This window comes from Leptonychotes weddellii, chromosome 7, assembly GCF_054177405.1.
Source record: "Leptonychotes weddellii isolate Sample4059 chromosome 7, ASM5417740v2, whole genome shotgun sequence".
NCBI classification, from domain to species: Eukaryota; Metazoa; Chordata; class Mammalia; order Carnivora; family Phocidae; genus Leptonychotes; species Leptonychotes weddellii.
Window position 1 is genome coordinate 126,933,305 of NC_138375.1, and position 12,412 is coordinate 126,945,716.

The window sequence follows — 12,412 nt, forward strand, 5'->3', positions numbered from 1 at the left end:
TTAAATTTTTACAGTTTATTTGATTGTATAATTAAACACAGGATGCACTAAAGACTCAAACCATATTTGCATTACGTTCTATTTCTTAATCATTTTTAAGAATTTGTAAATGTATCTCCTTAAAAAGCCTGCTGTGTATAGGAGATTAGCTGAATAAGCTATAGTACATACCTGCAATGGAGAATCATATAGCTGTAAAAATAAGAAGGAAGCCATCTATGACTGGCATGGGGTGATTTCTACGGGATACTACTAAGTGAAAAAAAGCAAAGTACAAAAGGACATATATGTCATTTTTTGGATAAGGGAAAAAGAAAATAAAACATTCATGGATCTGTTTATTACCATAAAAAACACAGGATGGATGAAACTAGGGAACAATAAAGTTGATTACCTACAAAGGTGGGTAGGATGAAGTGGAAGAGATACAGGAAAAAACGGTATTTGAAAACATATTGACATAATGCATATTCAAAGACTTAAATCAATCAGAGTGGGGGAGGGTATAGTGAAACAAAGGAACTAAGTACATTTCAAATGAATACATATCCACACCAAAAGAAAGAAGGGCCAAAGGAACTAAGTAACTTATGAACACAGAATCTGACCCCATTTTTCAGTCTTGGGCAGTGAAAAGGAAAAAACTAGTCCACCTCCCATGTTTCTCCTTTACTCTGACACTACCGCATCCACAACACTTGACAACAGATGTGGGGTCTTTTAACCACACCAAACAATTCTGTGACACCAACTAGGTAGCTGACAATTTAACTCAATTCTGACACCATCTACCTGAAGATAGTGTCAGATCCCACAGGTTAAGAGCTCAGTCTTAACTGAGACTGTTCTACACTTCAGATGCTAATCTCAAGTAGTGGGACCCCAGATTAATCATAACTTCATCCAACTTGGTTACAGAATCAGAGGTTCCCATGACCTCCTCTCCCTTGGATTTGATTTTTAGCTAAAACAGCTCACAAAACTCAAATACCAGTTTATTAAAAGATATGATATAGAATACAGAAGAATAACTAGTAAAGAGACATATAGGGCAAGATCTGGGAGGGTCCCAAGCACAGGAGCTTCTGTCCCCATACAGCTGGGTGTATCACTCTCCGGGTACATGGATATGTTCACCAACCTGGAAGCTCCCAACAGCGCCATACTACTGGGATTTCATGGAAGCTTCCTCACACAGCCATGATCAATTATTAACTCCATTTCCAATCCCTCTCTAGTCTCTGGAGAATGGGAAGTGGGGCTCAAAATACCAAGCTTCTAAACTTGGCTTGATCTGTCTAGTGACCATCCCAGGAGCCATCCAGGTGCCTACCCAGATTTGCCTCATTAGAACAAAAGCTGCTCCTAATACCCTTATAACTTAGGCGTTTACAAGGGTTTCAGGAGCTATGACAGGACCCAGGGTCAAGAACCAAATATTAGGGGGCACCTGGCTGCAGAGCATGCACCTCTTGATCTCGAGGTTGTAACTTCAAGCCCCACGCTGGGTACAGAGATTACTAAAAAATCTTTTAAATAATAAAAAAAGAACCAAATATTATAACAAGCTATGCTCCTAATGTTCTTATCACTTAGGAATTTTAAAGAGCTTCTGGAATTCTGTGCCAGAAACTGGGGACAGAGACCAATCCATATATTTTCTATTATCTCATAGGCAGGGTGGGGAGAAGTATAAGCAAATCCTGAATGGTTTTTGTAGGTTGTTTTTTAATTACAGTGGTATGGACCATGCAATTCTGAAACGATTTTATATGTATTACAGAACTGAGCAAATGAGCCAAGGATCTCACTGTGTAAGGAAAAGGAACAAAGATATAAAATGGGGAAAGACACAACAGAGTCAAGTAAGGTTGTTATGGAATTGGAAATACTGGTATAAAATCATGTTTTCCAAAATACACGTATTTCCACGTACACATGTAAATACATGTTTGTATATGTGTATGTATATGCATGCTAGCCTGCTATATGCATATACATGTGTATACGCGCTAGTTCTGTCCAATGAAAAGGCCAAGCAGCAGACATTTCAGTAGCAATGAGATCACTTAGCACCTTGATCTTGCCCTCTAATAGCATTCTCTACTAAAAGAAACCAGGGCTCCTTGAAGAAATGGCTCATTACAGCACTGGACCAGGGTGACTACAAGTAGGGGCATAGAATCCCCTGTTAGACCAGGAAGAAGGTGCTTTAAAAAAAAAACAGGCAAGAATCATCATCGGTGGATAGTCAATCTAGGGGAAAATTATGATGAGGATGCACGGTCTTAAAAGCCTCTCTCACACACTGCTTATTAGTTGTAAGGAGAAAAAAAAATCTGTTACACAATGGAGAAATTGGGCAACACCTTCAATGGTCATCAAAATTAACATCACTAATGATAGATATCGCGTACCTCCAAATGGGATACCTAGAGAAGGACACAACATCACCTAAGCAGAATTTTGGCCAAGACCTCGATTTGATCAGGAAGAAATATCAGACAAATGAGAAATGAGAAAAGGTTTGTTTTTTAAAAGTGGGAGAGAAGTACTATATTCTTCAAATGTCACTGTTGAAACGAATAAAGAAAAAGAGAAATGATGCTAAAGAGACACAATAACTAAATGTAATCCCATAGTCTGAATCTTGTACTGGAAGGCTTAAAAACACTATCGAGAACATTGTCATATCAACCAACAGAACCTGAACATGGGTAATACATTAGATAAGTTTATCAATGTAAATTTATGAAGTAGATAAGTATACTGTGATTATGTAACAGAATATTCCTCTTATCAGGAAATCAGACTAAAGTATTCAAGGGTAAAGAATTATATCGTACATAACATCCTCAAAGTGTTCAGAAAAAAAATTATGTAGGCACACACATGTCCAGGGAGCACAAATGATAAAGAAAATGGGAGTACATTATTGCCAATAGCCAAATCTAAGTAAAGAGAATATGAGTGTTCCTTGTACTATTTTTATTTTGTAACTTTTTCTAGGTATGAAATTTTTTTTTTAAGATTTTGTATTTTTTATTAGAGAGAGAGTACAAGCAGAGGGAGCAGCAGGCAGAGGGAGAGGGAGAAGCAGGCTCCCCGCTCAGCAAGGAGCCCGACGTGGGGCTCGATCCCAGGACCCCGGGACCATGACCTGAGCCGAAGGCAGACGCTTAACCGTCTGAGCCACCCAGGCGCCCCTGAAATTATTTCTAAATAGTTATTTCTAAGTAGTAATGAAAACATCTAAAACCTAAATAATTGTTTTCAAAAATCACTTTTTTGTGCTTTCTTTCATCTTTCACTCACTATAGTCTTCCGGGCCTATTTTCTTCTCTTTGGCACTATACCACAAGCCAATACTAAGTGCTTTTCATTGGTAACCCATTTAATCCCTACAACAAATTCTGTGAAGTACTTACTATCTTCACCCCATTTTACTGCTAAGGAAAATTAGGCTTTGATAGACTGAGTAATTGGCTCAAGTCTCAGAGCCAGGAGGAGGCACAACTAAGACTGAAACCTAGTTAAAACTAGAGGGAAAGGACAGAGGGCCTCACCAGTGATTGCTACCAAACATTTGAAGAAGGATTAATGCCAATCTTTCTCAGGGTCTTCCAAAAAACTGAAGAGGGAATACTTTCAAACTCATTCTGCAAGGCCAGCAGAAATCTAGATAAGGGCACTACAGGAAAAGAAAATTACAAGCCAATACCCCTGGTTGACATAAATACAAAAATCCTCAACAAAACACTAGCAAACCAATTTCAACAGCACCTTAAAAAGATTACACACCACAGTCAAGTGAGATTCATCCCTGAGATACAAGTACAGTTCAATATAGGCATTATATGACAAGCCCACAATATGAACACCATATTCAATGGTGAAAAGCTGAAAGCTTTTCTGTAAGATCAGGAGAAAGGCAAGGATGCCCACTCTCATTACTTCTATTCAAAAGTACTAAAAGTCCTGGCCAGAGCAATTAGGCATGAAAAAAATAAAAGGCATCCAAATTGGAAAGAAACACATAAACTTTCTGTTTACATTTAACAAGATATATTGAAAACCCTGAAGACTCTACCACAAGATAAAAAATAAAAAATTAGAACAAATGAATTCAGCAAAGTTGTAGGATATGAAACTAATACACAAAAACCAGTTGCATTTCTATATGTTAATGAATTTTTCAAAAAAGAAATTAAGAAAACAACTTAGGACAGCATCAAAAAGTAAAATACTTAACAATTTTAAAAAGGTGAAAGATCTTATACACTGAAAACTATAAAATACTGATTGAAGATGACACAGATAAATGGAAAAATATCTTGTGTTCTTAGATTGGAAGAATACTGTTTAAATGTCCACACTATCCAAAGCAATCTACAGATTCAATGCAATCCCTCTCAAAATCCTAGTGGCATTTTTCACAGGAAAAAAAAAATCCCCAAATTCATATGAAACCACAAGAGACACCAAAAAGCCAAAGCAATCTTGAGCAAGAACTAAGCTCCAGCCATCACACTTCCTGATCTCAAACTATATCACAAAGCTATAGTAACCAAAACAGTATGCTATTAGCATAAAGACAGGCACATAGACAAAAAAGGCAGAGAATCATGAGCTCAGACATAAACCTGTGCACATATGGTCAACTAATCTTCGACAAAGGCACCAAGAATACATAACGGGTAAAGGATAGTCTCTTTAATAAATGGTGTTGAGAAACTGCACATCCATATGCAAAAGAATAAAACTGGACCCTTATCTTACATTGTACATAAAAATCAACTCAAAATGGATCACAGACTTAAATGTAAGACTTGAAACCATAAAACTCCTAGAAGAAAACACAGAGAAAAAGCTCCTTGACATTGGTCTTAGTATGACTTTTTTGATATGACACCAAAAGCACAAACAGCGAGTCAACCTACAGAATGGGAGAAAATTTTGCAAACCATCTCTGATGAGTTAATATCCAAAGTATGTAAGGAACTCATGCAACTCAATAGCAAAAAAAAAAAAAAAAAAAATCTGATTTTTAAAAGGTAAAGAACTTGAATAGACACTTTTCAAAAACGACATACAGGTGGCTAGTAGGTATATGAAAAAAAATTTCTTCATCACTAATCATTAGGGAAATACAAATCAAAACCAAAATGAGATATCACCTTATACCTATTAGAATGGCAATCATCAAAAAGACAAGAGATAACGTGCTGGTGAAGATGTAGACCAAAGGAAATTCTTGTGCACTCTTGTCGGGAATATAAACTGTTATAGATGCTAGGGAAAACAGTAGGAAAGTTCCTAAAAAAAAATTAAAAATAGAACTACCATATGATTCAGCAATCCAACTTCTGGGTATATATCCAAAGATGATAAAATGGCTATCTCAATGAAATGCCTGCACTCCCATATTCACTGCAGCATTTATTCACAACCAGGACATGCAAACAACCTAAGTGTCCAACAACAGATGGGTGGATAAAGAAAATAGGGTATATACACACAATGGAATAGTATTCAGCCATAAAAAAAGAAAAATATCCTGACATTTGTGACAACATTGACAGCATAATGCTAAGTAAATAAGTCAAAGAGAGAAAGACAAATACACTATATATGTATTCCACTTACATATGGAATCTAAAAACATTATACTAAGAGAAACAGAGAATAGAATGGTGGTTGCCAGGGGCTGTGGGGTGGGGAAATGTGAGATTTTGGTCAAAGGGTACAAACTTTCAGTTGTAAGATAAGTAAGTTCCAGGGGTCTAATGTACAGCATGGTAACTGTAGTTAACAATATTGTATTATATACTTGAAAGCTGCTCTAAGAGTAAAGCTTTAATGTTCTCACCATAACAACAACAAAACGGTAATGATGCAAAGTAAAGGGTATGTTAACTAGCCTTACTGTGATAAACATTTCACAGCATATGCATGTATCAAATCATCACAATGTGCACCTTAAATTTAAACAACAATATATGTCAATTACATCTCAATAAAGCTGGGAAAAAAGACATAAATCTATACAGATAATCCAATCTGGGTATCATTCAAAAATCACTTAAAACAGACACATCTTCTTATGATGCATAGTTCTAGAAGACTATTAAAATTAATTCAATCTTCTCTGTAGTTTATACAACATGATGAGGTAAAAAGCATGAAGTACACCAAGCCATCTCCCTACAAAGAACAGGGAAAACAGCTTTAAAGTGGGCTAAGTATGTACCACTGAATTCTTTATTTAATCCATCAACCTGGTTTAAATAAAAACCTAAGAAGTAATATAATACATAGTATTTCTAAACCCAAATCTAAAACTAGTTTGACAGATTTTTCTAAAATAAATTCTCAAAATCTCCCTTCAAGGTGTCCTGACTATATTGTATATCAAAACAGTAAGAACAGCACTGATTTATCAAATAAACCTCCATGCTATTTGGTACTCAAAATTAATGTGCATTTACTGATCATTGATACATTAGCTGCTTCTGTCAAGAGATCTGTAATCAGAACAATCTATTACTAGCCAATGAAAATGAAATTAGTAAGTGAAAATTTTTTTATTAGGTACCTGTAATATTAGGTTTACTAATTTTGAGACTAAACAAGATGCACAGGAAGACCTGAATTCATGTATGTGCTATCAAGCATATAATCATGATTTTTTACTTGAAATTGTGACAGAAAACCTTCTCAAATATTCTAAATTTCAAAAATTACCCAAGGCTGTAACAGCTCGTATTCGAACTTGGAAGTATTGTGATGTCTGTAAAACACCTGGATTTCTTGTTTTCACTGTTCTGTTTTAACCAACCATACCAGGTAAATACTCCAAGGAATTTCTTCCTGGTATAATTCCTGGTTAAATGACTTGAATTGTAAAATGTTGTAATGAACATTTTTCTCATTTTTAAACATATAATGTTAAAATTTAGTATTGCTTCAATAATCTTAAAGGTACCTTAATACAATTTAAAACATAGTATTTTAAAATAGGCCACTTTTTAAAAAGAAGTCTGATGTACTGGTGATGACATATGAGAACCACAAAGATCTTTTTTCCAGATGTAAATAGTATCAAACTTTCCCCTCCTGTATTGTCTCCACTTACAAAGACCCATAAGCCCCCTCCAAAAAAACTAGACAACCAAAAAACCCCTTTCTATTCTCCTACCTATAAAGGTTTCCCTAGAGTGAACAAAACCAAAAGCTAAACTAAAGGATGCTTACCATGACAGAAAGAGGAGAAAGAATGCTAATTCAGCCTCCATTTCTCTACCAACAACCAGATAGCTGCAGTCAGTCTTTTGACTTCTAATCTGGGTCCCCTGGCTGTGAACACTGGGTTGTCTAATACAAAAAAAAGGGAGCCTGGAGCTCTAACATGTTCGCTCTCTCTCCTATAGCAAAGATGTTTAAATTCCAAACGAGAGACAGGAAGTCCTAAATATTAACATAGTCTATCTCTTACAAGTTACCTCCTTTTCCATTTCATTTCAACACTAACTATAAAGTATGAAATGAAAAGAAAAAAAATCTATTGTATATTAAAGCACATGTCATCAGTATGCACAGGAATACCAGAAAATCTAGATTCAAATTAACTGTGCCTCTTTTTAACCTACTATTTATCTTCCATAAACAAAATATTTTTTATTTTAAAAACAAAAGTTGTCAACAGATCAGGACCAGTTTACTCACATATTTTCACTCTAAAAATAGTAGGAAATTAACAAGGAAAAAAGACTGAGGGAAGCATTCAGGTAAAGAGAGAAAAAAAAAAGAATTTTTGCTTAGTGTACAGGAAAACCGTTGCTCACCTGATATTGAGGGTAAAAAGCATAACAAGTGACTGAAAAAAGTTTAAAGGAACTTTAACAGAAGTATTTTATTTGGACTCAAATCTAAATTATTAAAGCTATTTTAAAACACAGAGACTTTTAATTATATTTCAGTAAGGCTTCTTTAACTACTATTCTTCAATTCAACCAGTATTTATGTGCCAAGGATTAGAATGAGTAAAACTTTAATTTTTATAATTGACATTTTTGAGCAGTTTACATATATTAAACAATGAACTTAGAACTTAGGACATTTTCATGTAACAACCCTATGAATAGGTACCATTTTGGCCCCATTTTACAGATGAGAAAAAAAGGAATTTAAAAGAACTTGCTCATAGATGTACAATTAACTATAAGGGATGAGGCTGGAAGTCAAATCCAAGTAATAACTCTATTAACAGGAGTCACCAATACCTTAATCACTGTTCTAGATGGTCATAATGAAACCATGGGAGACACAAGGCAATACTGGTTAATGATATAATGGAAGTACAAATAAAGTGCCTTGACAGCATAAGAGACATGGTCACTGCCTACTTGAAGTTCTCATACTAATAGGGAAGTCAAAATATTTCATGCCAGCTTAAGCAGTAAGTGTTATCTAATACTTAGACAAACAAATTGTATTAGTAAGTACATATTTTAAAATCTAGAACCCATGAGAGCTGGCATTCAATTTCATTTCAATTTAAAACCTGTCAGACTTCCTTTGGAAAACAGGATCTCATTTCTTTTAATCTTTCAAAACAAGAACAGGTAAGTTATCAGCAAACACGAGAAGGGAGGAACTGCAAACACAGGATGTCTTCACAAAAGGCATGAAGTACCAGGAGGAATAAAATCATTCTTCAAAGGGGTCTCCAAGAGGAAGATCTCCTATCCCTCCCTCAAGTCAAACTGAAATCTAGAGATTTTTTTTTAGTCTGTACATACCATCTACCATTAATGTTTGCTATCTTCCTATCAAAGAAGTCAAAAATCAGAAGAGATTAAAAACAGAATTCAAGGAGTAAACAATAAATAGATCTGCTTTTTAACATAAAAAACCAGGCAATTTCAAGAGAGATAAATTTAAGATGTATATGGTGTCGAGGAAACTAAAGGCAAGAAACTTGTTTTGTAATAGAACTAGCAACTTAATGTTAAAGTGCCAAGGATGGGGGGGCGCCTGGGTGGCTCAGTCGTTAAGCGTCTGCCTTCGGCTCAGGTCATGATCCCAGAGTCCTGGGATCGAGCCCCGCATTGGGCTCCCCGCTCTGCGGGAAGCCTGCTTCTCCCTCTCCCACTCCCCCTGCTTGTGTTCCCTCTCTCGCTGTCTCTCTGTCAAATAAATAAATAAAATCTTTAAAAAAAAAGTGCCAAGTCTGGATTGGGTACAAAGTAAGAAGATGATTGTTAATCCTTAAACTACCACCCAAATTAGAGAACTAGGATCTCTTTATACTAAAGAAATGAAAATTTTACTTTACTAGAATCCTTCCTCAGATCTGGGAGAAATCTGCAGTAGGCTTGGTAGATGATTCACGTATGGTCTATGGAGGGGCACCTGGGTGGCGCAATCAGTTAAGGGTCCAACTCTTGGTTTTGGCTCCGGGTGGAGAGACTGAGCCCCACCGCCCCCACCCCCTAGATCTGCGCTCGGGGCGGAGTCTGCTTAAGACTCTCGTTCCCTCTCCTTATGCCCCTCCCCCCTGCACGCGCAGCTCTCTCCCGTGCTCGCTCGCGCCTCGCTCGCTCTCTGATAGGTAGGTAAATCTTAAAAAAAAAAAAATGTGGTCAATGGAAATAGATTTAAAAATACGGTCGTAGAAGAAGCAACATTATGGTGTACAATAACCACATATAGTCTCTGGTATATTAGCTCATCTCTTCTTTAAAATAACATGGAGGCATTCACCAAGGTTTTATATACACTTAGAGGGGTCATCTAAGTGTATAAATAGGCCAGTATATTGTATGTACTTTGAAGTTCACACTGTGGCATAGATTCCGAAAGCCTTCTTAGAAAAAGTTGTTGGAATTTACACTGGAGAAAGCACTCATAACTTTAGGAGATATTACCATCCTATAATCTCCCACTAGGAAAACCCCCTTAGGATGCTGCTTATTTCTTCCATTTCTTCCATCTTTAATGGCAAGAACAGAGAGCAATGTCCAGCTATAGGGAGTTTGTAGTAGCTCACTGAGGCCCTCAGACTTCACTCTTCCCTTGAGTATTCAGGCTAGATTAACATTTAGCATCAGAATCTCAAAATTGCTAGTGTCAAATGCAAGCTAAGGTGTGTATGAATCTCTCCAGAGTGGAGGTACAGGCTCTCCCTGAGAGCGAAATACTTAGTTGTCACAGATCTAAAAGCACAATTCAGGTATGGAATTCCTATACCATGTTAAATAACTACTATTATTTAATCTAAGATTTATTCTAAGACCACAAAATAATTCATAAGTAAAAGAGAAGAAAACCTGGGGGATCTGTTAAGCTGTTTACTTTGTTTCACTTGCTTACATAAAATTAAGTTTTACTTTTTTTTTTAAAGATTTTATTTATTTATTTGAGAGAGAGAGAGAATGAGAGACAGAGAGCATGAGAGGGAGGAGGGTCAGAGGGAGAAGCAGACTCCCTGCCGAGCAGGGAGCCCGATGCGGGACTCGATCCTGGGACTCCAGGATCATGACCTGAGCCGAAGGCAGTCGCTTAACCAACTGAGCCACCCAGGCGCCCCTAAGTTTTACTTTTAATCATAACTAAGAGATAACAACACAAGTTGCAGCAAATATCCTCAGCATTATAAATATGTTTAGACAAAGGGACTCAAAGGCCAGTGGGGGTGGCGGGCACCGGGGCCGGTACTTACTTACAGTTTGAAATTATTATATTATATATATTATTATTATTATTATAAAAACTATAGTTAAAGCAGAAAATGCCACTACACTGCTAAGTAGCCAGAAGTTTGGGGCCTTCTTCCCAATGAAAAACGAGCGACATTCAGTAAATCTTAACCTGGAAATACCACTCCACACCAGAGGAGTTTTATTGAAAAACTGTAATGCAACTTTTAGTAATTAACGTGAGCAATCTAAAATAAAAAGTTTCCCAGGATTTCTAAACTGTTACATATGGAATTCAAAGGACGACAGGAGTGAATTACTTATGAAAAATATTTTTTCCTTTTTTCCAAAGTTATTCCTCGGTGAATATGAAGAAAAGTAAATGAAAACACTGTTTTCACTGTATTACTCAGCGCTAGATATTGATAGCAAACAATCAGTAATTGTTTTAAGACACCCACTTTAATTACAAAGATACTTGATCTTAAATTAGTATAAAGAAATTAAACCAATCCCAACTATTTCTAAATTTGACAACTTAAGCCTACGAAAAGCCCCCACACACATTACAACAATTATTTCTGGGTAAACGATTTTGATAAACCATGCCAGTCCAAGGACGTCAGACTAGAAACTTTAAAAATCCTACAAAACATTCTAACTTCCGACTCAGTGCCTCGATGACGAACATGTTTCTACCTCCTTCGCTCTCAAAAGCCAGGTCCACCCGGTCCTAGGGGCGGGGACCTTCGTGGGGGACCTGCGGACCCCAGTGCGGGCGACCAGGCGTTCTTGGCCTCGGCCCCGTGATTCGTGATTCTGGCCCGATCCCGGCTGACTCAGGGGCGCGGACCCGCCACGGGCGACGCGGAAGCCTCCCTCCACTCACCGTGAAGCGCTGGTCGCCGACGCTGCCCACGGAGAAGCAGTGGTCGCCAGGGTTCACAGCCCCGGTCAGCACCTGGTGCAGGTTCATGTCTGCGCCTTAGTCCAGCAACGGACGCCGCGTCCGGCTCATGCCCAGGGTCAGCTGCCGCTTCCCTCCCTCCTTCCCTCAGGGGCGGCGGCCGCTCTTGGGCGGCGACGGCGGCAGCGACAGGCGCCAGGAGCCGGAGCCGCTCAGCTGGGGCCCGCAGTTCATCCCGAGCCCTGGCGGGCAAGGCCCGGAGGGGGCGGGCCGCGGAGAGGGCGCGGCGCAGCGCTGCGCTCCTCCGCGCACCTGTCACAGCCCGCGGGGGCCCAGGTGAAGCTCCGCGTAGACTCAAGGGCCGAGACCCCAGGCCGACTGCCCGGAGGAGGGCCGCGCAGTCCACACACTTCTTCTCGGCTCGGGGTGGCTGGCCCAGACCGAGCCCCAGTGGCGCAGGCAGCACGCGCTCGCCTTCCCCGCCTGACCTGTCCCTTCCCGGCTCCGGTGTCCGCCACCCCCACTGGCCTTTGCCGCTCACTACGCGTCGCTAGGTCCCCGCAGCCGAAATATCGCGAGACTTCCCGCGGCGAAGAGGGGTACTGCGGTAAAGGACTCACTTTTTTACCACAGTTTACAGATCAGCAAGTGGATAAGAAAACGCCTCGTCTAGTCAGATACTGGCCAATCCCGAGCTCCAGTCCACCTAGGGCCCCGCCCACCACCGAGGACAGGCCAATCGCTTTGAGGCTGGTGAGTGAGTCTGTGGGTTTGAGTGCTGCACAGAAGAACCCCAGCAGAAACA

At 38.9% G+C, this 12,412-nt stretch overlaps 1 protein-coding gene across 6 annotated transcripts in view; it reads right to left on the reverse strand.

Annotated features, from left to right (window-relative positions):
- DMXL1 (Dmx like 1) overlaps positions 1-12,169 on the reverse strand; it is a 130,297-nt gene extending 118,128 nt beyond the window's left edge. For 4 of the 6 annotated variants that reach the window (XM_081827204.1, XM_081827203.1, XM_081827202.1 and 1 more), the window contains exon 1: positions 11,590-12,168. In XM_081827204.1, the coding sequence (XP_081683330.1) occupies positions 11,590-11,676 (87 nt within the window). In that variant the 5' untranslated portion in view covers positions 11,677-12,168. Of the gene's footprint in view, positions 1-11,589 lie in introns of all 6 variants that reach the window. The other 2 variants (XR_014147278.1, XM_081827205.1) reach the window with 1 other exon arrangement.
- Between the last annotated feature and the right edge of the window lie 243 nt (positions 12,170-12,412).